Source organism: Aspergillus ibericus, assembly GCF_003184845.1.
Source record: "Aspergillus ibericus CBS 121593 unplaced genomic scaffold BO80scaffold_3, whole genome shotgun sequence".
NCBI classification, from domain to species: Eukaryota; Fungi; Ascomycota; class Eurotiomycetes; order Eurotiales; family Aspergillaceae; genus Aspergillus; species Aspergillus ibericus.
This window is the reverse complement of record NW_020292101.1, coordinates 255,583-281,394: the sequence shown is the minus strand read 5'-3', so window position 1 is coordinate 281,394 and position 25,812 is coordinate 255,583. Positions and strand designations below refer to the sequence as shown.

General features: G+C 53.6%; 9 protein-coding genes across 9 annotated transcripts; 4 read left to right on the top strand and 5 right to left on the bottom strand.

Moving 5' to 3' along the window:
• The first annotated feature begins 1 nt into the window (after position 1).
• BO80DRAFT_132277 (amidase) lies at positions 2 to 2,243 on the top strand. The gene is made up of 3 exons (XM_025713595.1): positions 2 to 189; positions 253 to 824; positions 886 to 2,243. Exons 1-3 carry the CDS (start codon positions 65 to 67, stop codon positions 2,034 to 2,036), a joined length of 1,848 nt encoding a protein of 615 aa, XP_025579583.1. The 5' UTR covers positions 2 to 64; the 3' UTR covers positions 2,037 to 2,243.
• A 391-nt stretch (positions 2,244 to 2,634) lies between these two features.
• On the bottom strand, positions 2,635 to 4,894 carry pdeA (3',5'-cyclic-nucleotide phosphodiesterase PDE1). The gene is made up of 2 exons (XM_025713593.1): positions 4,362 to 4,894; positions 2,635 to 4,130 (listed from the first exon to the last, which is right to left on the bottom strand). The coding sequence occupies exons 1-2, from the start codon at positions 4,449 to 4,451 to the stop codon at positions 2,649 to 2,651; spliced, it is 1,572 nt and encodes a 523-aa protein (XP_025579582.1). The 5' UTR covers positions 4,452 to 4,894; the 3' UTR covers positions 2,635 to 2,648.
• Positions 4,895 to 6,074: 1,180 nt separating this feature from the next.
• BO80DRAFT_132256 (SSH4 family protein) lies at positions 6,075 to 8,087 on the bottom strand. Its single transcript, XM_025713592.1, has 3 exons — positions 7,487 to 8,087; positions 7,060 to 7,365; positions 6,075 to 6,994 (listed from the first exon to the last, which is right to left on the bottom strand). Exons 1-3 carry the CDS (start codon positions 7,923 to 7,925, stop codon positions 6,249 to 6,251), a joined length of 1,491 nt encoding a protein of 496 aa, XP_025579581.1. The 5' UTR covers positions 7,926 to 8,087; the 3' UTR covers positions 6,075 to 6,248.
• A 707-nt stretch (positions 8,088 to 8,794) lies between these two features.
• Positions 8,795 to 10,359, top strand: BO80DRAFT_345833 (aminopeptidase P family protein; the record flags this gene model as incomplete). Its single annotated transcript, XM_025715342.1, has 2 exons — positions 8,795 to 8,888; positions 8,993 to 10,359. The coding sequence occupies 2 exons, from the start codon at positions 8,795 to 8,797 to the stop codon at positions 10,357 to 10,359; spliced, it is 1,461 nt and encodes a 486-aa protein (XP_025579580.1).
• Positions 10,360 to 13,283: 2,924 nt separating this feature from the next.
• Positions 13,284 to 13,905, top strand: BO80DRAFT_132132 (uncharacterized protein). Its single transcript, XM_025713589.1, has 2 exons — positions 13,284 to 13,710; positions 13,767 to 13,905. The coding sequence occupies exons 1-2, from the start codon at positions 13,391 to 13,393 to the stop codon at positions 13,795 to 13,797; spliced, it is 351 nt and encodes a 116-aa protein (XP_025579579.1). The 5' UTR covers positions 13,284 to 13,390; the 3' UTR covers positions 13,798 to 13,905.
• A 1,099-nt stretch (positions 13,906 to 15,004) lies between these two features.
• On the top strand, positions 15,005 to 17,421 carry BO80DRAFT_345924 (J domain-containing protein; the record flags this gene model as incomplete). Its single annotated transcript, XM_025715344.1, has 6 exons — positions 15,005 to 15,034; positions 15,091 to 15,175; positions 15,253 to 15,479; positions 15,555 to 16,212; positions 16,266 to 17,204; positions 17,264 to 17,421. 6 exons carry the CDS (start codon positions 15,005 to 15,007, stop codon positions 17,419 to 17,421), a joined length of 2,097 nt encoding a protein of 698 aa, XP_025579578.1.
• A 1,151-nt stretch (positions 17,422 to 18,572) lies between these two features.
• BO80DRAFT_131763 (Zn(II)2Cys6 transcription factor domain-containing protein) lies at positions 18,573 to 20,035 on the bottom strand. The gene is made up of 3 exons (XM_025713588.1): positions 19,710 to 20,035; positions 19,519 to 19,616; positions 18,573 to 19,432 (listed from the first exon to the last, which is right to left on the bottom strand). The coding sequence occupies exons 1-3, from the start codon at positions 19,911 to 19,913 to the stop codon at positions 18,706 to 18,708; spliced, it is 1,029 nt and encodes a 342-aa protein (XP_025579577.1). The 5' UTR covers positions 19,914 to 20,035; the 3' UTR covers positions 18,573 to 18,705.
• Positions 20,036 to 22,509: 2,474 nt separating this feature from the next.
• On the bottom strand, positions 22,510 to 23,570 carry BO80DRAFT_131757 (uncharacterized protein). Its single transcript, XM_025713587.1, has 3 exons — positions 23,418 to 23,570; positions 22,969 to 23,362; positions 22,510 to 22,907 (listed from the first exon to the last, which is right to left on the bottom strand). Exons 2-3 carry the CDS (start codon positions 23,322 to 23,324, stop codon positions 22,655 to 22,657), a joined length of 609 nt encoding a protein of 202 aa, XP_025579576.1. The 5' UTR covers positions 23,325 to 23,362; positions 23,418 to 23,570; the 3' UTR covers positions 22,510 to 22,654.
• Positions 23,571 to 23,762: 192 nt separating this feature from the next.
• On the bottom strand, positions 23,763 to 25,511 carry BO80DRAFT_431222 (D-arabinono-1,4-lactone oxidase; the record flags this gene model as incomplete). Its single annotated transcript, XM_025720730.1, has 1 exon — positions 23,763 to 25,511. The coding sequence occupies one exon, from the start codon at positions 25,509 to 25,511 to the stop codon at positions 23,763 to 23,765; it is 1,749 nt and encodes a 582-aa protein (XP_025579575.1).
• Positions 25,512 to 25,812: the final 301 nt, after the last annotated feature.

The window sequence follows — 25,812 nt, the reverse complement described above, 5'->3', positions numbered from 1 at the left end:
GTTCTTCTTCCCCCGGGACCTGATCGCAAACCTCTTGTGTTTCAGACACTTAGTTGATCGCATCATGGGCGAGAAAGGGCAATTTTTCCACTATCCGGAGGTCCGGCCGGGACCCGCAGTGCCGTACAAGAACGAGGACCAGGTGATTCCGGTCTTCCGCGGCACTCCCTTGGCCATCGGAGCTACCCTGTAAGCTTCCTCCTGCTGCTCCTGCTGCTGCTTCCATTCGCTCCCTTACTAATTTTCCTTCAGTATCCAGAATGTTGGCCTCATTCAGAGTTACTTCTGGCGCAATGCCGGGTTCGACGTCATCCGTAACCTCCCCCTCGATCAGTACTCCGCCCGATATGATCCTACCGTGATCCCCGTCGCCAACCCCGATCTCTCCCTTGCCAACCTGCCCATTCCCACCCAGAAGCGGAAGGGAAACGCAGGCTACTATACCTCCGCCGACTATGTCGCTCGCTACGAGTCTGGGGAATTGACTCCCACCGCCGTCGTCGAGACCTTGCTTCCCCTGATCCGCCGCGATGCCAACCGGCCCGGCAAGCACTCGGTCGCCTTTCTAGATGCGAAAGCCGAGAGGATCCGCGCTGCAGCAGAAGCCTCTACCCAGAGATACAAAGACGGCCGCCAGCTGGGCCCCATGGATGGCATCCCCGTTGCGGTCAAGGACGAAGTGCACATGGAGGGCTATCGGCGGACACTGGGAAGTAAGATTGACTTCACCGGGGAGTTTGGTGGTACCTCCTGGTGTGTGAAGAAATGGGAGGAAGCCGGGGCCATCGTAATTGGGAGGACCACGATGCACGAGCTGGGCCTAGGTGAGTGCGCGGTCCTGCGAGCCTACGACAACCCAAAGCTAACAGTCACCTTCAACGCCAGACACCACCAACAATAACCCGAACTACGGCACCCCCAAAAACCCCCACAACCCCAACTACTACTGTGGCGGCTCCTCAGGAGGATCCGCATACGCCGTCGGTGCAGGCCTGGTGCCCATCGCCCTGGGCGCCGACGGTGGCGGCTCAATCCGTATCCCGTCCTCCTTCTGCGGAGTCTGGGGTCTCAAGCCTTCTCACAGCCGAGTCAGCGGTTCTCCCACCGTCTCACTCGCCACAACCGTGGGCGTCTACGGGCCTATCGCCGCTAGCATCGACGACCTGGCACTTGCCTACCGCATCATGGCCGCGCCCGCTCCAACAGCGGAAGATCCTCTCTCAGCGGCCTTCCCGCCGCCTCTCCTCGAGCTCGCCGCGGCCGAATCCAGAACGACCCCACGACCCAAGACCATCGGCATCGTGCGAGACTGGATCGACCGGGCTGAACCCGCCGTCCGCGTCGTCTTCGATGCAGCCCTGGACTACTACGTCAAAGAACAAGGCTACACCAGCATCGACATCAAGATTCCCTACCTCCCCGAAGGCCAACGCGCGCACGTCCTCACGATCATGAACGAAATCGCCTCAGCGCTCACCCCCGACCAAATCAGCCAACTCACCGCCCCCAACAAAGTCCTCGTATCCATGGGCATGTGGCAAATCACAGGCCAGGACTTCCTGGCCTCCCAGCGCCTCCGCAACTGCCTGATGACCCACCTCGCCTACCTCTTCCAGCAACATCCCGGCCTCTTAATCCTCAGCCCAACCACCCCAATCCCGGGCTGGAGGATCGAAGGCGGCGAAGCCGATCTCGCCCGCGGCGTATCCGACGGCAAATCCTCCGTCCGGAACATGGAATACGTCTGGCTAGCCAATTTCACCGGCTGTCCTGCAATCAACTGTCCCGCTGGGTATCACGCGCGGGATGGATCCCGAGTCCCGATTGGACTAATGGCGATGGGCGAATGGGGTAGCGAGGAGGATTTGATTGCGTTCGCAAGAGACGGCGAGGCCATTCTGGATTTACCCGGGGCTCGGTCTGATGATGCGGAAGAGCAGAGCTCAGGACTGACGGTTCCCCGGGGTGAGAATGCGGTGTGGGAGGATGTTATTTCCCAGGCTTTGGAAAGGACTACTGCTGCTACTAGCTCTTAGTGGGGTTGGGTCTGCATGTATGTGACTTGTATTCTTTATGCTTTTTTCTCGGGTCAGGGTTATCTTTGGGTACGGAGCAGTGTTAACATGATGCATTTATGTTGTGGATTATATCATTGCGTGCGGTTCTTGATCCTTGGGTATCATGTATAAGGGTATGCGGGAATTCGGTTACTTTTTTCTCCCTTCTCTGCAGTAATCGAGATAGTAGGGATACAGATGGCGTCTGCTATTCATTCCAGCAAAAGGGTACCGGATGCCTCATAGCCCTGCCTCATCGACAATGTGCTCGAATGTACAAGTGGTATCTGCTTAATGCACAAGTTGCAGGGAAAAATGATCAGAAGCATGACTTTGGTCACAGCAGCCGCGCCAAAGAAACATTATAACAAGCAAGATATAAAGCCCATCGCATGAAGATAAGGTCCGGGCGTGTGGTTCCAACGTCCCCTAGCAAAAACATACAACCAAATTCATCGTATGTCTACAACAAGATATGTAGCGAGTTGCTATATTTCCTTGGCATACGTCGATCATCAAAAGAAGTATGGAGCACTGCTACAGTGCAAGGGGATGAACTATGAACCTGCAGCGGCCATTACCAATCGGCGATCAGATCAAGACACTCTCACCACGTGTGGGTACACGGAATTCACATCCTAACCCGGCAGTCTCCCCCTGAGCCTTGAGTTCCTGTAAGATGCGCTCATGTGGAGGGGGACCATCGTTTAAGTCGTCTTTGATATGTATGATGTAGACTAAGAGACCAGCCAGAGGCGGTTCAGGCCACTGGAGTGGCATTAGAGGGTCCGAACTCTCAGCCAATGACAAATCTATCCCAACCTCACTAGGTGCGTGAGAAACGTATGGGCTGGCTTCCATCATGTCATTAGGGTCTTCCAGAGTGACTCTTGCACGCGTATGGCGGCGCGTCGTTCTGGCAGACCCTCGACGAGAGCTTCCGCTTTTCTCTCCTGCGAGGGCTGCCTTCTTTGATTTGGGGCTCAGGGCTGGATCTCCGGGTACCTCCGGGGCGCTCGCACGCTTACGCTTTTTCATCATGAACGATTCTGGATGTTTTAACTCCGTGACCTTCTGCGCCAATACAATCAATTCATCGATTAAGTGGCGCGGGCAAAGATGACCGTACAAGGACGCGTCATCAACATCATCATTATAGGAGCATTCGATGAAGATCGCTCGCAGTTGAGCGGCAACGATTTTCGGCGCTGCTGCTTCCCACACGCGTCGATTGCGCGGATTGAGTGAGACTGTGTCGGGTTCCACGTCGCCGAAGATGATCACTTCTCGCTTCGTAGCAGGTTCACGGATAAAGAAAGCCGAGGACTCGACGGCCGCCCAGCCATCCTTCCCAGGCACACGAAAGCCAGGCGAACGTGACGGAGAAAAGTAGCCAGTCTCTGGTTCGTCAAAGGAGACCGAGTAGGCCCTTGGATTAAGCCTTAGCGGATCGAAACCAAAAGCGGCGCTGCTCAGCCGGTGTTGAACCTCAACCTCGGGGTTGGAACGTTGTCTGCAGCGCCCGTGACTGATGGCCAGGCATTTCGCCAACAGGCCCTCGCAGACTCGTGTATAGCCCCTCTCATCGCCACGGCCCATCATAGGGTTGCCGCCCTCCATTAAGCGCTGGTAGGTAACAAGGCCAGCACCGCCATCTTCATCGGACAAATTAGGCCAGATCACATCATTGAACACGTGAGTCTTGATCGCAGCGACTACGGAGGGTAAGGCAGCCAACGTCTTTGCTCCACATCCTGCCTCCAGAACCGGCGTATTTATGGCAAATGCCGACAGATGATCTAGATGAGGATGTGTGATGCAGACAGCCCCAATGATGTGCCGGAAAACGTGCGCTGCATTTGCCGGAGCATTGTTGTGTGGGAGTTCCAAACCAGCAAACGGGCCCCGGTCTGATACCTCCTGGTGGTTATCACATGGCTCTAGAGTGTCAATGATCCCACAAAGAAGGGTACCTGCATCGACAGCGACCACCGAGTTCGATGACCACTTGGTTGACGTAGATCGAACCAAAAGTCCTGTGACTCTATCCTCACGGGGGCCCCCTGTCGGACCCTTTCCAGGCAAATGTTAGTGGTCGACTTCCGAGGTAGAAACTCACAACCAGTGAGCAATGATGCAATGCACGGAGCTTAGGACGGGACAACAGCGGGGAAGAACGTGAGACATGGCGCATGGCTGCCAGTGATCGGGCTCGCCAGAAGGCAGGCTCTTCGATCGAAAACATGTGAAAAGACGTCAAAGCCACATGGGGGAGATGGACGCAGAATATGAGACAAGACCTACCAAAACGATGATCTGTAAACCTGGAGCTTCCTCTGGACCATTAACTTGTGGAGGGTTTGGTCCAACATATGGCAATTCGGCCTGTTGCATTTTTGAAAGATTCACTTAGAGAGCAACAGAGCTCCAGGGCACCAGCTGCAATAGGAATTAATGGGATGGTTTGGCCTCCAGAGAAAATCGCCCTTTCGAACGAGCTCTAGCCCTCTTTTTCAGCGACCACTTGGGGTGGTGCCCGGACCGTGTGGGGATTCAAGGGAAGCTAAGATGCAGTTTCCACCCGGCATAAGGCTGGGCGCGATCGCCGCTGCCGTATCTACTGCGTATTTGCCCAAAGAATGAGCAAGGGTAGAACCAAACGGCGCCAGATGTAACTACTCCACCCAGTGCGGCTGAGCGCAGATATTAAATGCCCTCCTCCCTCGCTTGGCTGTGCGGGTGTGACCGTGGGTGGCGGAGAACCTCCTCGCTCAGACACGCGTCACTCCCGGAATATGAAGAAGAGGAACCCCGTTGGAGGAGAACTGTACAACGCTATTCACGTTAGATAGCGGTCAGGCTGGCAGCCAGGCCGATGTGGTAGGGATTCCAATCGACTGCTCCCGATTACCGCGAGGGTTCTTCCCCATAAATCTGGGGCAAAGATCCGTCGCGCCTGGCGAATTAACTTGTGCTCAGCTTGTTGGCAGTCGCCCGCCCGCCACTGGCCACCTGCAGGACGCTAATGTCCGAGCTGGTGAACGGATGATTCGGTGGCTGGAGGAATGATTGGGAAACGGCGTTGGCAACAAAAGCAAAATGTGGTGGCTTGTGCGAGAGCCAATGGAGACGGGATGGGAGAATTGAGCTTGCAGAATATGCGATAAGCATGTATAATGCGATAGAAGCTCGAGAAACCGTTATCGTGGCCAAGTTCGCTGAGTTGCTAGGGTGAAGTGGGGTGTGATCGATGAGGCGAAGGTCGATCGAGCGGAGTGAGGATGAGCATCTCCAGAGGAAGACCAACCAAGGAACAAGGGACAGAAACTCTATCAGGGCGTGGGGGACCGATTATGATGATGACCAACGAACCCGTTCGATGCAGACAGGGACGACAAAGAACGAAGAGGATCAGCGGGAGAGGTCGAGGCGGTTTCTTGATCGCGGGCAGAAGAGAGCGATTGGCTGGTGATGACGCGCCGGCCGCTCTGGATGCGGAAGGCGCAAGGCGAGGCCCTCCAGGGACGGAAGGCACTCCCCTAGACAGGGAATCCCTATAAGAGTCCAGAGTACGGAGTACAGAGTATGAACCCGTGTGGTGAGTGTCACTCACAAACCATCCATTGCAAGTTATACAGAGCCCAGCACCAGACAGTGTGATAGGCCGATTGCCAACGGGCAGCTACACGTACACGAAGAAAATCGCCAGGCAAGGAATGATATAAATAGCCACTGTATGTGTTCGATCAAGAGAAGATAACCCCCGGACAACACCGCAATAAATCCGCCCAATTCAATAACAACCATTTTTGACACGAATTCGGAAGGAAACAAGGATATCATGGGAACAACATGGCCCGTCTAAGCGACCTGCAAACGCCTTGAGAGAGTAGCAGTCGATGGGCCACAGGCAGTTGTTCCCACAACCGAGCAAATCGATCCAAACGATCAAGACAGAACGACCAAACCCTATATACGTAATTCATCATTGCCACATCTAGCGGCGTAACCGTGAAACCTAACCTGCAGAATCCGCCTGTGGAACGCCGACCGTGGCCGCTAAAATCAAGGAACAGTAGAAATATACCCACGTAGTCAGTGGCTGAAACATGCCGTATACACATCGAAGAGACGCTTCGCCAAGAACTGATGAGGAACAATAACAATAGAAACTAGTAGACGGGGGCGCCCTTAGCGGGTCTCGTCCGTGGGTGGGCCGTGGCCGTCACGGTTGCCAACAGCAGCGTCATAGCTGGGTATCGGGTGCAGCTCCTCGCTGCCTCTTAGACTACCGTTCGGGCTGGAATACTCGGGAGGCGGGATCTGGTCGAGGTCGTCCGTATGCAACAAGGGAACTTGCTCCCCATCGCCAGTGGCCCGACTCGACCCTTCTCCGACGTCCTCATTCGACGGAATATGGGCAAGCTGAGCTAGGGAGATGTCGGTTGGAGACCGCACTGGGCCAGGGCTAGCCGAGGGTGCCACACGGACAGTCGAACTTGTGCGCGCGTTATTGGCATCCTGGTAAACCCGCTGAGAGATCTGAGCCGCACTCTCCCGGCCCGATTCGAGTAGGATGCTGCCTTGTTCGCTTCCGTAAGGTGGAGGAGGGGCCAGACTGCCAGTCATCGGGGCCAGACCCCATTTCTTGACATTGGCTTCAATGAACACGAATCCCATCTGACCAAAGTTTACGTGCACAGCACAAGGGCCGTTGGCTCCGACAGTAGGGAAGAAATTCTGCGTCTTTTGGCCGTGGACCACGTCTTCCAGCTTCTTGCCGTTGCGAGTGAAGAAGATCGTGCCCGAACGAGGTCGGTACCCTACGCCGATCACATCGCCCTGCAAGAGTTGAGGGCCATATGGCATGGGCGCGAACGGCTGATTATGTCTCCTATGGCCCGTGGACTGGTATGCGACCGAGGTCTTGTGGAAACCTGACATCATAAAAAGGAATTAGCAGCCGAAGCATAGGCCTAACAACCAACACCTATAGACGCACCTGGTAACTTGAACAGGGGATACGGTTTCGTAGCCATGCCGATACTGATAAGGGTATTCTCGGGTTTGTCATAGATCTTAGCCTCCCAGTAATAGACGTCATTTTGTTTCGGAACAGGCAGGTTGGTTTGGACACTGCATTCCGAGTCATAGAACTCAATTTCGGTCCGGCCTTCGACAAAGCAGTTGGCGATTTCCAGCTCTGGCTGGAACTCCCATGCGGACACTCCTTTTTCTTGGATTGCAAGGAATTGCGATAACGATATGTCGGTCTGCATTGACTCGGGTGGATTGGCTTCAATGAATGCTGCATAATGAGTTAGCGACAAACGCACGTCCTTCGTCGAGTACAACATCCGATCGTCGATGATAGCCCCAGAGGAACAACATAAAAAACAGGACCACAACTGAGTCCAGGGATGACTTACCCTTTGCTCTTAAATATTCCGATCGCGTCAGGTCATCCATCACCTCCAAGGCTTCCGCCTCCTCGCGCGCAAACGCCTGCTCATCGTCGAATTCACCCGGTCGGCCGATGCGATCGAGTATGATTCTACCCCGCTGAGTATACTTGAAGAAAAAGAAGATCGCGAGAACAAGGACTGCGACGGCGGCTGAGCCAAAGGCCGAGAGAACGCCTATCAGGATACCCTTGCCGGTAGAACCCGATGAGTTGCCACTGACGCTAACCAGACCGCCATTGTCGTGGGACATTGCTTGCAAGACATGCTCGATGTTCGAGGCGACCAATTTCGGATCGGTCGGAGGAGAGGCCAAAGCGGCGGTGGGATTGACTCGGATGGACGTGGCAAGAGTCGAGGGAGCATCAAAGAGAGCACCGGGCCCCGATGCCTCAGATCCCCGCATCGTTCATTGACTGGTTGGAGGTCTCGCGTCGACACGGACTCGCTGGTGGCGGGATGATGACGGCCGAATGAATATTGAATAACGAGAGAGAGGGAGTAACCGTAGGGGATGGGGAAAGAGATGGAAGGAGCAGATAGGGGAATAGACGGAGAGATGGGAAGGATGAGAGGTAGGAGGAGACAGGGCGATGATGAGGAAGTCAAACGAGGAGAGTTGGAGTCGGACCCAGAAACCAGCAACCGGAAACTAGGACGAGAGCGAGCGAGGCGCATGTGGGGGGGCAAAAGGCAGCGACGCTTCCGGGCGATGCGCTCGATGCGTTCGGATGACAGCGCCTGGGCATTCGTTCGTCTTGCTGTCCCTGAAGACGATAGACGGGCCACGTTTTAGCTTAGATTTAACTCTACATCCTACATATACTACTACAGAGGGCTGCTGTCGCGACTGGCATCCAGAAATGCCAGTCCATGCAAGGCCCCAAGGAACCCGAGGAAAAGGGATGAGCGTCACTCCCTCCCTCGATGCCTGATCAGGGTCTTTAATATCGGAGTCCCTAATCAGAGGTATCTCCGGCCCGTAAGATACGGTATGAGCCGCCTGGCCAGGCCGCCCAGCCCACGCGATTCCGGGTAATTGCGCTGTTCCGAGGCTGTATGAGTGATGACGGGCTATCTCTAGTCCCTTCCTTCGCGGGTTAATCGGCCGTCATTGTCACTTGTCCCTCTCCTCTCTGACTATCTAGGCGCCGGCTTATCTCTTCTTGTTTCACAACCCTTCGTGTGCCTTCGTTCAGGTCTTTCCCTTGGTCACGGTCCTGTCTATATAGGCGCCTAAATCTCCACTCCATCTGTAGATCCGTGAGCAGCAGAATGCGTGTTTCAATTGCGCCAGAGCTTGTCGCGGGCATCCAGACCCGCGATATCCGTGTGACGGTGCGTGGCGCTGGCTTCGATAAGTACCCAGGTATGTCCTGTGTCTGAATTTGCCCATTGAACAACCCCTCCCTTGTCTCCTCCTTCTTTCTGCACCCTTTTGGGATGCTTGGAGACTGACAGAGTCCGGCGCAGCCAAACAACATGCGCGCAAAGCGGCGATGAAGCTGGGGGTTTCCAGCGGCCTTATCTATCTCGCGGGAAAGCCGACTGTCAATTGGGGCGATTCGGACCAAGAACAACCCTTTCGACAGAGACGGTATTTCTACTATCTCAGTGGGGTCGACGAGCCGGATTGCTTTCTGACCTACGACATCAACAACGACTTGCTGGTCCTTTATGTTCCCGACTTTGACTTGCACCGCGCAATCTGGATGGGACCCACGTTGACCACAGACGAGGCTGAACGCCGATTTGACGTAGACAGAGTGCGCTACTATTCTTCCCTCCAGAGCGATGTCGAGTCATGGGCAAAGAAGTACAATGATGCCGCCCCAATCTACATCCTCCATAGCTCCCAGCAGCCCGAAACCACATCCAACGAGCTTAACCTAGATGATAAGCTTTTGCTACCCGCAATGGATGCGGCCCGAGTGATTAAGGATGACTATGAGCTTCGTATGATACGCCATGCAAACAGAGTCTCAGGACTGGCCCATCGAAAAGTCCTCGAGAAGATCCACAAGATGACCAACGAGGCCCAGATCGAAGGCCTCTTCCTGGACACATGCGTGTCACACGGAGCAAAGAACCAAGCATACGGGATTATTGCTGGGTCTGGGCCTAACGCAGCCGTCCTCCACTATATGAAGAACAACGAGCCCCTCAAGGGAAGACAGCTGGTCTGTCTGGATGCAGGTGCAGAGTGGGAGTGCTACGCAAGTGATGTGACCCGCACATTCCCCCTGGCCGCCGATTGGCCCAGTTCATACGCCCGCGACGTCTACCGCATTGTAGAGGAGATGCAGGAGGAGTGTATTAGGCGCATCAAGCCAGGTGTGCGGTTTCGCGACTTGCAGGTGCTTGCTCATGAGATCGCCATTGGAGGTCTGCAGAAGCTAGGCGTTCTCAAGAAGGGCACCTTGGAGGAGATCCGTGTGTCGGGGGCGTCGTCCATTTTCTTCCCCCACGGGTTGGGCCATCATGTTGGACTGGAAGTCCACGACGTGTCCGAAAAGCCAATCACTGGTCTGGGGTGGTCTGGCAGAAGTTGCAAGCCTGACTTCATCCCGGCCATGAGCCAGTCAGTTCCCCTGCTCGAGGAGGGCATGGTGGTCACCATTGAACCCGGTCTGTATTTCTCCCAGCTTGCTCTAGCGAATGCTCGCAAGCAGCCGCTAGCGCGGTACATCAACTTCGACGAAGCCGACAAATACATTCCCATCGGTGGCGTGCGCATTGAAGACGACATCCTCGTCACCCGGACCGGGTATGAGAATTTGACGACGGCGCCGAAGGGCGAGGAAATGTTGGAGATCATCCGGCGCGGGATCGACAATTAGCCGACCCGTCAGGTCGACGATTTAATCCTTGGCGGTGGACAGCTGCTCGTTTCACAATTCCCGCAGTATCATGATGTATGATGTAGCCAGTCTAGACCCTCGCATGGTGTGGAGCGTTGCTAGCAGTAGCATTATCCGAGTTGCACAATGGTATGATTGGTAGCTGAAAGGGACTCCATATTCCCTCAGCAGTCTCGATTCCATCAGAGGGGGTCATACCTGGTTCTGCCGGGCGTAATGCCGTAGTGTTTGAACTCCGTCATCCCTTTCAATAACCGGGCAATCCTATACCCAAGGAAGTCCAACCCATCAACCAGTCCTTTACATCCGAAGGTCATTATCCCAACCAAAGAAAGCCAAACAACAAAGAAGCGCATGAAACAAGCGCACCCACCATCTCAGGCACCATAATTAGAATCCAGCACAACATCCCAAACACCTCAAACAAACAAACAAACCAAAGCCAAACAAAGACTCCCCCCCCCAAAAAAAAGGCAAAAAAGGAAAAAAGAACCACCCCCACCCCCAATATTAGCAACACCGCGAATAACCGCCCTCCAGCAATGATTCACCGTCGTCGTACCTAGAAGGTCCACGATCTTTCCATAGGAGCTCCACCGTCACAACTCACAACAACACGAACAAAAAGGGGCCGCCGGCCATCGGCCACCATTATGCCCTACTCCCAGGAGGTTAGGGCAGTTACACACATCCACAATCCACATCCCACCCACCAAAACCCAATTGCCGAAAAGGGGAAGAAAGGAAGATGGGGCCGGGGAGTCATCGTGCATCGTTTCTTCTTCTCCATTTGCGGGGACGCCTCGAAACGGGACTGCGAGAGTCTCGACGGTCGTTGACACTCGACACGGGAGAAAGTGCCCACGTCGGTAGTAGTTTGCAATTTGCAGATTCGAGATTTGTTTGGGGGGGGTGTGGTGTATGTGTGTGGCCAACGTTCACCTACGTGGTTTAAGTAAACGGATGGGAATGGATAGCCTAGCTGGAAAGGCAAACGAAAACCCATATTGGATCCAATCCACTAGTTAGGCATGCATGTAGGTAGATGCCAAACCAAACACACATCATTAACTACCTACCTACTTAGGTAGGTACATAGTTTGTCCGTGAAACTCTACCTAGTACTCCGTAAGTACATACGACATGTGTCAAGGTCGGATTAGAGCCACGTCAAAAGCCCGCCGCCGCAGCAAGAGGAGGAGGGAAAAAATCTCTCTTTCCTCTTTTTGCGCCGAGATCTGCAGAGATTTGGGTTTTTGGTGTTCCCGTGGGTTTTTGTGGGGATACACATAACCCTGTTAGTCAAGGGCGTGTTTGTAGATTGGACGATTATTTGTCTATTAGGGAGTAGTACCGTAGGTAGGATACTGGGATATGGTTTCCGGGTCTTTATGAGGGATTATTATTCGAGATTATTATTGCTACTTAGATGGGTAGTACCCTTCTGGTACGGTACCTGTCTGTTATTGATCGACCAAGATGGCGCGTGGAGACGTGGGGAAGGGGAGAAAAAGGAAAATTGAAAAAGAAAGTGCAATATTAGGGTTGGAACATCCCACGACTTTTGTCCCCTTGTAGTAAGTATCTGCTTGATACGGAGAATCTATAACTACATACTAGTATATTTTTGAATGCATACATAGCGTGCTAGGATCTAGATGCGGAGTAAATAGGAACCATCATCCCTGTCATGTTGCCAACATGCCCCGATTCCCCCCGTAGTCGCGATGCTGCCGAAGCAGCCGTGGTGGGAGGATGTTGTCATCTCCTGACTGGCCTGGCCCTGTCTGCAAGGTAATTTTGGGCTCTCAAAAACCGCGTCATAGAACCCGCTCGGCCCGTACGGCATCCACAGCTCGCCACCGGGTCTGGCTGAAACGAGTCTGAAATGGTCGTGGCAGTAAGTACCCTGGGGGTTGTTCTTAGGTAATAGCTATCGGGAAACTGGGTGGATATGGATTCCAAAGTGCGTGGCTGTAGATAATTGACTCAGAGATCCCGTTGCCGATCGAGGTCACATGACCACAAGCTGGGGCCAAGCGGCATCGGAGCCGGTTTGGTACGGTAACCGAGAGGTCCTTGTTTGCTCTTGATTCGGGGCCGAGAACTCTCTGCATGGCGTCAGACCACTCCAGTTTTTGGTGATTTTTTTGGGTGTGGCTACGCCTTTGTTCAACGTCTCCTGATGTCGAATTCCGTTTATCCCGGGTTCGTCGCACCGTGGATGACGGGGCCACCATTCATTTTTTGGTGACGCCCGGCAATCACTCAATTGGTTCGTTTGAAAGAGTCAGGCAGCCGGGCTGAGATCAGAATTTTCCTTCTCTTTCATGGTGGAAGGCAACGGATGATTCTCACTGGTTCTCGATGCAAGCCATCAGGCAAGGAACCTTAGGCATGGATAAGAATAGGTTTTTTTGGTGGCTACTAAGAACCAACAAGGTACATTAGTGAGGTGACTCAGGAGAACCCTAAAGTGAGACTACGGAGTCGGCCCTGTGCTCCGTAGGGCCACTAGGCGATTTGGTGCGAGCTAAATCACTACGCAATCCAGGTTCGCCATGAGACCAAATTTCACCATCGGCAAGCAGGGTTAGGTATTTCTGCTTCTAGACTGCATCAGAGTGGAGTTGGCACTCCCGAAGTAGGGGATGCTGGTGGATCCCCTGGGCCGGATGTGAAGATTTTCGTCCTGCTTTCTGTGCCTCCGTAACCTTATTGGGATGTAGTGAGTCACACCACAGCTCCCAACTCATTCGGTCATGGTGTATATATTCCCGCGCTCCGCTACGCATCTCCTGATCCCTTTACTTTGATTCCCTTCTCACCTCATCTCATCCTTCCCAGGGGTGATGGTCACTCCCTTCCTTTTCGTCTCATAAAAAAGCTATACGGACAATATTCCCTCGGGATTATTGTCTTGACCTACCTACCTACCGGCTTTGATTACGACGACCCAAACCACACATAAAAGAAACAAGCTATCCATCTGCACCGAACTGGACGGAGAATGGGCCAGAGGCATAACCGACGTCGCACACGACCCCGATCTCGAAACCGCAGTGTCAACAGTCTTCCGTTCGCACCCTTCCCACGACCTGTCGACCTTTGCACTTCAGCTGTTCCCTCCGCACTCGACTGTCCTGAAATACCCGCCCCGACCTGGCACTATGGGCATTTGATATGGCAGAAACGTGACCGTGCGCTGAGGATGGAGGCTTCTACGCTGGAGGCAGAGCAGTGTCGTCTTTTTGGTGGTGTACCCGGTGACGATGTCGGTCTCTGTTATCGCATGTTGGAGTACTTCGGTGGACTCGACTACATCGATTGGTGAGTTCCGCCTGCCGGAAAATAGATCAGGAACACCGTTCTAACCAGCCTTCTAGTCCACAATCCTTGAACGCATTACCTGGATGATATATCATGCCGATATCATTTGCCTTTTTGCAGCAATTTTCATAATTGTCGTCCAGGCGGTGGAAAAAATTCTCAAAAATCAAAAAAGGGACCGAAGGCATACCCAAATGGCACGCAACCTCAGCCGAACGCCAACGGGCCCATCCCCACGATAAAATCCGACATCAGCGAAACCAGACGCTTACCAGCTCCCGACAAAGGCGCGAGAACCAGTTTCAATGGAGGACCCAAGTCCATGACTTGCAGCAATGAAGATCCCGCTTTCTGTGAGAAGAAAGAAGGTGATCGGATTGGTCTTTTGAAAGGCTTGGCCATGTGAATTCTGGCATGGAGGAAACCTGCACGCTTGCGACGTCGAGATCAAAGGCTCTGCGATGTCGAGGACCTTGTTCGCTTGGTGGGTGGAGTTCGTGTCCGACCCAGATTCCGGTCATTGACGACGCTTGAATTCCCCACGAAGCGGGTAAGTTGCCCGCATCATGCTGAGCTCTTTTCGCATTTCCGCCTGCATAGCGTGTAGGGGACTCCGTTCTCACGCTATTATCCAGAGCTGGCTCTGATGCTCGAAGTTATGAGGAAACGAAGATCAAAAGTTTGGGCCGGCGTTATTTGTTGTCCATTTATGGGAGACAAAAAAAAGAGGGATACCAGTTTTATGATGAAATGAAGCCTGGATGTGAATGCTTGTATGCCTGGAATACGGGTTCCTTAATGCTAGTAGATAGACCAGAGAGCTGTACAGTATGTACCAAAATGACACGATGTCCGTATAGTGACAACAACGATTCACCATAAGAAAACGAAGTATTCCGTAGTTAGGGGAGACCCGAAAGTAACTCAAAAGTAAGCGCATGACCCTGAATTCCTGAATAATTGGGCCCAAGAGCCACCAAACCCAGCCGGGCAGGCGGTGTGGCCCCCTACGGCCCCGTAAAGGACACGGTCGATCACAAGGTACACCCGGCGCCGATGCGATAATCCCATCTCGAGATACTCCGTCGTGCACCACCTCTCCTCCCTCCATCTTCCACACTCTTTTGCTGCGTCTGAAGGGATCATGCTCCTCCAATCTACCACCTGAATCGTGAATATATCCCTTCGATCTGCTGGACATATCTGCCGCGCAGCATAGTTGGTGTCCAGGAGACACTCTTTGTTCCGTTTTGCCCGCTGCGGGCGACCGTGTCCATTGTGAATTTGCTTCACCATGTCTACCGACTACAATTACGATGACAAGGTCGGTGCTTGGTCGGATTTAACGCACAAAAGATACAGTAACTAATCTTCAAACAGGGACAATTCTTCCCGTTCTTTGTCCTGACCCTCACCAGTCTTGTCACACTCCCTCTCACATATAACCTTCTCCGACCGAGCAAGGGTTCGTTGAAAAATTTTGCCCTCTATTCGGGCGATTCACCGTCTGAGATGCATACTAACATGTTCCACCACTGATAGGCCTCGAAAACACCGCTCCCCGGATAAAATCCGAGTTCAAGCCGGAACATGCAGAGCTTATTGAGGCGCAGAAGCGCAAACGCCTGCGCAAGGAACGCCGGATCAAGCGCATAGTCACCGTCATCGTCGGTTACGCTGTTATGGCATGGATGGTATACTTGATCATCGTTACCGCGAGAGTTACTCCCAAAGTTTGGGACCCGTATGACATTCTGGGTGTTTCAAGGGTGAGTATCCAGTCCACCTGTCGTGTTGGACGCCTCCAATCACCACAGTTTTACTAATCGAGGCCTGTTTTCCAGAGCGCCGACGAGAGAGCCATCTCAAAGCACTACAAGCGCCTTTCACTTATCTACCATCCGGACAAGATTCGCCCGGACCCCGCCAAGAATGAGACTATTGAGATGCTTAACGACCGTTTCGTCGAGTTGACCAAGGCTTACAAGGCGCTCACTGATGAGGAAGTGCGTAACAACTACATCCAGTATGGTCACCCTGACGGCAAGCAAAGCATGAGCATCGGTATCGCTCTGCCCACGTTCATTGTTTCGGAGGGAAACTCCAAGTATACTCTGCTGGTCTATGGTGCTCTGCTTGGCGTGCTGCTTCCTTACATCGTCGGAAAATGGTGGTATGGCTCTCAGCGCTACACCAAGGAACGGGTTTTGGTCGCAAGTGCCGGAGATATCTTCCGGGAGTACAGAGAGGACATCACGGATGGCGGTATTGTCGACGCCTTGTCCACTGGCGCTGAATTTAAGGAGATGCTGCAGGGACCGAAGACGGATGCTGGATTGGCCAAACTCGAGAAGAAGGTCCTCGCTGAGGACTTGTCATTCATTTCGCCCGAAGACCGAGAAGTTATCAAGAGTCTGGATGAATCCAGCAGACGCAAGGCCCTGGCGTTGCTGTGGGCTTACCTTGGTCGCATCGACCTGGACGACACTACGCTCAACGGAGGTACGTGACTCTTACTACGCTCAAGACAGATTGCTAATATCATGTGTCTACAGAAAAGTACGAAGCTGCCCCCATTGCTTTGTCGCTGAATGAGGCCTTCACCGCTATTGCACTTGCGTTCGGCAACGTTCGGCCAATCCTGGGTTCTTTCCGCACCTCTCAGCATCTTATTCAAGCTGTTGCTCCAGGATCCTCGCCCCTTTTGCAATTGCCTCACTTCACCGAAGAGGTTGTCAAGTCCGTCCAGGGCGCTGACGCCAAGGAGCACTACACCGTCCAGAAGTTCATGAGCCTCCCCGAGGAGAAGCGTCGCAGCCTCACGGTTGGCGCAGGTCTCCTGTCTGAGAAGCAGTACACCGCAGCCACCACCGTCGCCAAGCAGCTCCCCGTTCTCGAAGTCTCCCGTGCCTTCTTCAAGGTTATGGGTGAGAAGGTCATCACGCCTAGCAGTCTGGTTCAACTGGTCGTCAAGGCCCGCTTTGTCCCCCCCGGTTACTCGAACGTCCCGGAAGTCAACCCAGCCGATCTGGAAGACATTGACCCGGATGAGGATGATCTCGACGCTATCATGGGCCGTAAACCCGCCAAGAACAGAACCACCAAGCTCGTGAACGGCGTCAAGGTCGAGGAGAAGGTCGAGGCTATCCAGCCGCCCTTGGCCCACGCCCCTTACCTAGCTCGCGACCACTCTCCCCGGTGGCACATCTTCCTGGCTGATGCCAAACAGGGCAAGATGGCCGTCCCGCCCTTTACCTTCACCACCTTCGACAAGCCCGTGTTTGACGCAGATGGCAAGCCTACCTTCAACGTCCAGACCCTCAAGATGCAATTCCAGGCTCCTCCCCAGGTCGGAGACTTCAACTTCGTCCTGAACCTCCTCTGTGACAGCTACCTGGGTCTCGACACCAAGATGGAAGTCACTCTCCACATTGACGACCCCGCCAAGGCAGCCGCTTTGGACGAGGAAGACGACATCAGTGAACCCGATGAAGGTAAGCTAACCCGACTCCCCCCCCCACCAACCCGTCACTACTAACGAAATCCCCTCCAGACTCGATAGCCGGTCAAATGCAGGCCCTGAAGACCGGCCAACCTCCCAAGAAGAAGGCCAGAAAGCCTTCCGAGGAATCCACCGACGACGAGAGTGATACCGACGGAGATGCAGGAGACACCAGCGACACGAACACGGAGACCGACATTGATGATTAAGTTTCAAGAAGCCAAGTAGTCAGCAACCCTTGCCAGTAAAGAAGCAACGGAATATCAAAAAGGGAAAACGAGTCCTACCTTATACGTCCATGGAAATTATTTTAATTGGGATGATTGATATACTACTACATACACACACATACATACAGAACAAACGAAAACAAAATCATACTTTCCATCGTTCCTTCCCTCTTGGTACATTTTTCCTTCTTTACATCTCGATTGACTGGTTGATTGATGATTGATTGATCAATTGTTTGTGTCATTTCTATCTAGCATGAAGCATGTTTGACCTCGTGTGCATCTTCGCATCTCCCTATTTGGTATTTCCTATCACTCATTTTTTCATTTTGATTTTTCTCTTCGAGAAATACACCGCAGGTCCTCACTTGTGGGGCGGTTGCGTCGCGGGTGTGGCTTGCATGAATCGGCCCTGGAATGTTTGCTTGCGTGCTTGCTTGCTTTGCTGTTTTGTCATCATCGTTTCATTACAGATACATGTACCCATTTCCCTCATCATGGGTTTGACTGTTGCTTTTGACCTCATTTGCTGTATGGGTTTGCCTGTGTTAGAGTGTTGAGCATTGATAGGGAGTTAAGTTTGTTTAGTCATCCATGTCGATGGACGTGTGTATGGGTTGTCTTATCTCGGATCTTTTCTTTTCTTTTCTTTTCTTCTTTGTTTGTTCCTATTGATGCATGGATGATTTGTAGTGTAGTATAGTTAACTTCTCGCTTATCATTTCTTGTCGTGGGACAGTGGAGGAAAGACATATGACCAGAAGAGAAGAAAAGCTGCGAGTAGAAGTCGGTGTATATGATCGAGCCCAAGATGAGACTAGGAATCGATGCCTAAGGCCCAGAGGCAGAGGCCGAGGCCAAGGTCTAACGAAGGAATAAGTCGAAGACGGTGAAGGAACCCCTCAACGCCTGTGACCTTGTTTGTACAAGTTAGTGAATCCTGTCTCGGTTGGATGAGGCGATCATCCAACCGCCAATGAAACGCCATGCCGGGCATGTAAGATAAACATTGCCGAGAGCTCGCAGGAACAACCCAAGGTCATGATAGGCACGATGCTGTACGCAACAAGATACAGGGCTAGCAGGTGCAAAAGGCGGACAAGAGAGGCAGTCAGCCTGTATGACGTGTACGTACAAGGAACGAGAGATGGACGACAAGTGGACGCCTATCCGAAAAAGAAAAGCAAAAGAAGGTGGTAGGAAAGATAAGAGAAGGAAGGACCAGGGCCGCTGGATAGAGACTCCGTGGCGTGTTCACCATCTCTATCCACACGTATACGCCCAGCCAGCAGGAAGAGATGGATAGACGGACTGATGGTCTTGTACATGTAAGTTATAGTCACTCATCATGATGACAGGGAATCCAGATGCCGTGGTAGGCTGCTGCGATCCCGGCCTGGCTACCACTTCAGCCTCCAGGCGGTTCTTGGCAGGCCCTTCATCACAGCTGGCACCCATATAGTAATAGAGTGAATGGCCATGGTCGGCCATGGAAGGGATGATCTCCGGGGTTTTAGTTTCACCCGGAAGGGCAGCTGGCTCCAAGCTCGGCCGTGGCATCGCCATCGGGTGGTATCCAGGATGAGGGTAGCCATATTGTCCGGAGTTAAGGGGCTGGACAGACTGCAGCTCCCACTTCCAGGGCTCATTCCCCTTGGAGGAAGGAGTCACAGGGCTGCAGTTACTGGGGGAAGGTTCCGGAGGGGTGGCCGGTTCGGGCGAGGGATCCGTTGTAGCGCTGCAGTCAGTCGAGGTGGACAGAAACCGCAAGTAGCGAAGATCTTCCGAATCTTCCTCGGGCTCATCCGGATTCTCCTCAGCTTGCTTGATCAACCCTAGACGATCCAGGATCGCATGAGTTAGAGGATGACCATCCGAGACCTCGACCAGAGGCTCGCCAGGAAACCCCTCTTTATCGAGACATAATTTGTAGAGCCTCTGGAGTGCCTTCACAACCAGCGAATGGTGGGATTCCAGCATTTCGACGAATCTGCCCATAGGTGCGGCCACCAGTCAGCCACAACAGCCCAAGGGCATGAATCTACCAAGGGCGCAAGATAGAAATCATAGTCTTACCCTCGAGAGTACACTTTGGTCTGCGTGGCCTTCCTTTCCCGGAAAAGACAAGGATGGTTGTGGGCCGAACACCGGTTGCATGGCTGTTTCCCATCACACTAATATGAATGAGCATGGCTGGCCTCCGAAGACTGCACTGAGACCCAGATAGATGCAAAAGAGGACATAGAAGAACCCAATACTTCACCAACCTTGGTCTTCTTGACTCGACAACGATCGCACGCCTTCAACACATGCTTGCGCTTGACACGAAAGACGCGCTGGTCATGCTTCTCCTCCCCCAGCCCTGCGCGAGACTCAAGCTGCGATAAGGAGGAGACTGCAGCAAGATTGTAGATGGCGTCTGGGAAGCCTGGGATATGCGACTTGGGTCGCAGTTTCGGCTGCCGCGACATCTTGCAGGAAATCCAGGCGCAGTCAAAATAAGAACAGAGATGAAAAAGGCAATGGCGCGGACGGGGAGAGAAGAGCAGGCGAGGGGCCCTGATATGATATGGGCCCTGACTAATCGATCGCAGGTCGCGACAAAGGAGGGGAAGGGGTAGATGTCAGATTGCTCGCGAGGAGCAAGCAGGTGGGGTGCGAGATATTGCTAAGGGGCAAAGAGGCTGAGAGCGCATGCCTGAGGACATGTTGATATCATTTTTTTTTTCTGGTCCATCGGGAAAAGGCCTGCATGTCGAATGCCCCGCACATACATTCGGCGCTGCTACCCCACTCCGACGAATATCGCCTGAGAATGCGATGGTGACGTGGAAAGCGGCCTGTCACGATATCAACCGGGCCGGTCGCTCGACGTCCTTCAGGCCGTTGTGGCTGTGGCAGCCTAGCAGGTACACCAGGGGTCCCCGCATATCTGGACAGATAGTACGGAGTCGAGTAGCTTGACCTTCTGCCCATCACGCCTGTCGATACAGGTGACCTTCTCAATTTGCTGGCGCCAGACACGCCAGCAGTCATGCCTGTCGACGGTCCGAGCCGTCAAGAACCAGAGAATGCCCATGGCACCGCTCATCGGCACTAACCGGGCACAACCCTGGTCATTTGGGCAGCGAAACGCAGAGGAAGCGCAAGGTCCTTTGGGGGAGGGGGCATCGCAGGCAAGTCAGGTACTGGCCTCGTCGCGTAATTGCGACGGGTTTGGCTGTCCGAATTCCGTATTCTTCTTACGCTGCTCTATTTTCCTCATGCACGGTTGGGTGAGACATGACCATAGAACAGAAGGCAGCAGCTGCAACCAGTCTCAGGCGAAGCTTGGAACCGGTGAGGAAAATTCAATACCACTTGGTGTCTCCTAGGCGCCTATCGGGAGATTCGACCGCGGCCATTGGCACACGGATGACCGGCTCCATAATACTCTGACTACCGCCATGCAATCGACGAGCGCGTGCATTGCGCTGGGCTCAGCGTTACGCCAAGGTGATGAGTCGTCGTTGGCCCAATCCCGTGGGCTGTCACTTACCTTGCGATTTAGGATTTTCACTTTTCGCCCTTTTTCCCTGTTCCTTTTTCTTTTTCTTTTCCTTTTCTTGTTTCCTTATTTTTTTATTATTTTTGTTTTCTCCCACCCGCAGATTCCAAGGTAATCACCTGCACAGGCATGTTCCGCTTGACTAGGCTTAGTAGCAAGCAGAGGATGTCCAACTCCCGTGAGGAATGGCCGCGGCAAAGTCGGGTGGCTCCATCCAGTCAACAAAAGCCGCATAATGCTTTTGTCTCCCGGAGAGCCAGTCGTCTGGGGCCTTGCAAGCGCAGTATGATGGACGGTCTAAAACAGGGTATGGGGTCGAGGTAGTGCTAAACCCACCCCCGTTATGCCGGCCACAACGTTCTCGATGCGGCGCTGCTGCCATGTTGAAAATGATAGGGACACAGGGAGATCACCTGATAGAAAATTGTGATGCCAATCTATGAATGGATACCCTGCCAAGGCCAATCGTAGGGGATGCGCAATGGCATTGTTGGTGACAATTGTGTAAGAAACAGTGAGTAAGCGTCAGCTCAGCAGGCTGCAGTTTAACTTGCAAGGCGCAGAGGGGTTGCACGACGTGTGCTTATTGCATCTCTGCACGAGTCGAGTCGGCCAGGGAAAGCATCCGTGCATAATGACCTGTGTCGAAGGCACAGCCGGAAGGGCGAGAAAAGCATGGCATGGACATCTTGCATGGGCCCTGTCAATTTCCCCGGTGGTCCGGCTTTAGGACCTGTACAAAGCCATCCCATTCAGTGTTGATGGTACGCCCACAATTTTCCAGAACCTCGACAAGTCCAGGCAATGGTTATCTGATGGCATAGCAGGCCAAACCGGTCACGAAGATCGGATAACACGCCCCAGTCTTAGCCGTGGGACTTCCCCTCTCTCGCCCGCGTTCATTGAGGGGGTCCGAGGATCCTGCGTGGACGCAAGTCAACCGCACGGGCGACTTGCAGGGAAAGGCCCGTCCACCTGCAGGGCCTTGACCAGAGCGGAGGGGTAGAAGCTGGGTCTGAGGGGGGGTTTGGTGGTGTCTCCTCGTCTGCTTAACCTTGAACCTCCTGTAAATTAAAGTTCCGTCATAGAAAATCTATACATCTAATTGCCGTGTCTCCTCAGGAACGTGCTGGCAATGATGTGGCGCAGGCAAGGCGCGGGGCATCCAAGATGCTCCTTTCCTGCCCACCCCTGCTGAAAGCTAATGTCAGTTGTGAGCATCCTGCCGATCGTGGGGTTTAGGCAGAAAGGATTGCGGTAGAGGTCATACAAATGGACCGAAGGCAGCCGGACATGGGATTGGAAGCGGAGGATTGCAAACGGAACGGGGGGATTTGAGGAAGGGAAATGCGATGAAGGGAACTGAATGAAGCATCAACTTGGAAGGCGACGACGACAATGGGTGGGGCCAATCAAGGCCCGGCACTTGGGAAGTTGGGGCCCCCCACGGAACTGAAAGGGCCTCGAGAGCGACTCGTCCGCTCTTCCTTCCGGTTTGTCCTCGTCAACCTTCAATCATTATCCCTCGTCCTTATTATGATCATGGAATCATCGTGCTATAGCTTCCGCCATCCGAAGTGAACCTCTCGGGTGTACAGAGCACTGGTCTCATGATTCTGATCAACATCACCACCACCACCATCATCATCATCATCATCATCATCATCATGACACCCCGACAAACATCGAATACCGAGTGACTGAGCCCACGGTAAGAGTTGCGAGCAGTCTATACATCCACCGCTGCCGCAAGCCCAGCCATCCTAGTATCACCTGCATTGCATGGCATAAACTAGCATGATCGGTTGCCATTTTGCCCTGAGAGACCAGCCAAGCCAATGGACCATGCGAGAAAGCATCCTTTGCGCTTCTTTTGCTTGGATGAGCAGCAGGGATCGAGCATTCCATCTGGCACAGAGTAAGTGAGGCCCGGCATGCTTGGTTGGTCTGAAGCGGTAGTGCTGATGCTGGGACGCTGCGGTTCGGGACAGGCAACTGCTCGCCCCCGACGACCATCGCGCATATGCTGAACTGTCAGACTACACAACACGGGTAACTGTATACGTATACGGGACAGCGGGCGTATGTGCATACGGATTCTCCCACTCGTGGCTGCCACGAAGGCCTGGGTTAAGCCCGACTGAGATCCGTGGCAATACCATCTATGTAGTGCCCCGACCGACTGGCTCATGGGAGAGCTGAGTCTGCGCTCCTCAAAGCACCGGTGACAGGTCGAGGAATAGAACCGAGGATGTGCATTCTTCTCCCGTGCCGTGTAGGGCACGTATCTCCCAGATGCCAAACCCGCAGACGGGGAGGGCATGCCCTCGGACATCGACCGGTGTTCGATACGGAGTGCCAATACTCCGAGGTCTGTAGCCAATGAGTAAATGGGCGAAAACCGGAGTGGTCTTGGGTCAATCGCTACTCGTCAGAACCCAGCTGAAAACCGGAAGAAGCAAACAGGCGCGGCTAATCACGAAAGGTTCTCGTGAAAATCCAAGGATCACATAGATGAGTCAGGAATGGGGCATGGAAATCGATGATTTGCTTTCTGTACAGTAAGACAGACGACGGGAGAGGTAATAAAAAAAAAAAAAATAAAAAAAGAAGGAAAAAGAAACAGTGAGGCAATAAAGTACACAGTCACTTGGATGATCGTCAGCCAACAGGAATCCCAGATCTGGCCATTCCAGCCGACCACCCGCACTTTGGAGAAAACGCGCTCCGTTTTGTTTGCTACTTCCCAAGCCTTCCGTCGTGATTCTGTCCCTCACGCGCGGTGATCAGGAAGGACAATGCTGGCCTCTCCCGCCGCCAGGAAATCAAAGCTCTCTTCGCTGGTTGCTGTGGTGGGAGGACTCAGACTTGTTCCGTCTGGCAAGCCATGGTATTTCTCGTTCTCTAGCGCGGGCACGAACGCAGCCTGACGGTCCTCCTTCATTTCCCAGCGTTTGTCCCCGATCCACTCCATGCCGTCACCAGATCCTCGGACGTCTGCCCTCCGACGAGCTTTTTCGCGCTCGAGAAGCGGGAGGGCAGCCGGTCCGGTAGAGGTCGATTCACCTTCGCTACCAGGCAAGGCAAGATTCCGGTAGTGCCACTCACCCAGGAACATGCCGTCAGGGTCCACATCCTGGCGCACCTTCAACCATTCAGCCATGTCCTCGCCATACAGATCTTTCAGCTCGTTTCTCGTCGTCTGGAAATTCTTAGCCCAATGCGGCCTTGCGCCCATTTCTCGCATAAGCCACTCAAAAGCCTCGTAATACCGGTCCGTGCAGGGGGGATCCCGATGGTACGGGCGATAGAGGGTCGCATTAAGATACAACGTCGGTCCTTCGGAAGAGGTAGGGTCTAGGAAAGGACGAGGCGCCTGGTTGTATGTAGAGTCGGCGACTCTGACCTCGATGGGACAATGCACCCACAAGCCGTCGACGGGAAAAGGGATGCGTGCCGTTTCGGAATCACCATTTAGCCAGGCGGAGAGTCGAGTGATGGCCTCCGGGCCCTTCTCCAGTGGCAGTGCCCATTCATTGACGAACTGGGAGTAGAGACAGTTCATGAGAAGACCAGCGCGGGCCGGTTCGACAGCTTCCGTCACTATTGCGTTTTCCTTGAAACCATACTGCAAACCGAAGACAAGCCATTCTACCCACGGCAGGATCCGAGGGAAATAGTTGGCCAGGGCCAGCAAATTGTGGTAGACATGGTATCCGACTGTCTCTCCATAGAATGTCTTTGGAGGAGCACGCAGCGGGAGGTCAGTTTTGTCGGCGTGCCAAACGACCGCACTTTTCTCATAAGGCATCCACCACACCCGAACAAATTCATGCGATGTCCATAACCCGGACGACCACTCAGACAAGACACTGGACAGCTTGCGCCGCGTCTGACGCCAGGCAACCTTAAATGTGGGCTCCGCTTGCAGAGTGATCTCAACGATGATACCAAGCGCTCCTAGAGAGATAAGCGCTGCGCGAAAGAGAGACGGGTTACTGGTGGCACTACACCGCACCAGTTGCCCATTAGCCAGCATGAGAGTCAACGATAAGATGCACTCGGAGATCAGGCCATGTTGAAGGGAGCTTCCATGGGTACCCGTCGAGATCACTCCCGCGACAGACTGACTGTCAATACTCCCCAAGTTGGACAATGTCAAGCCATGCTTTTCCAGTTGCGCACCCAGATCTCTCAACCGGATACCGGCCTCCACCGTGACGACGCCCGTCTCAGGAGAAACCTCCAAGACCCGACTGAAATCATCCAGGTTCACGAGCCAGGAGGACGTGCAGGTGAGATCGGAGGGGGAGTGGCCGCTACCGACGGTGACCAGGCGACGACGACATTGGCGAGCCAAGTTCACCAGTTTCCGAATTTCCTCGAGGGACTGAGGGCGTACGTATAGTTCCGGCCGCGCGTAGAAGGTCTGCGCCCAGGTATGATGGAGGTGATCGGTGGCTGCGCGGAAAGGAACCGCGGGGTCGACTCGGGCGAGCTCGCGAAGCACGGCGGGGTCCATGGTGGTCCTGCACGATATCTGCACGACACGATATGACAGGTCGGATTCGGGCAAAGGGCAGAATTCCGTATCTAGAGTGGTAGGCGATGAGGGATGATCGCGTGCGATCAATCACGGCATACTGAAGCCGAGAAGAGATCTGAAGTCAGGAAAGGCCAATGACTGCAGCAGCGATGGATTAGACCGAGCAGGACTGAAAAGAGAAGGCAGTCCAGCCATCGAGTCGAAAAAAAGGCGGAAATGGATGAGGGAAGCCCGGCGGCGGATGGCGACCGTTCCTTCCCGAGTGGGTCGGCACCTT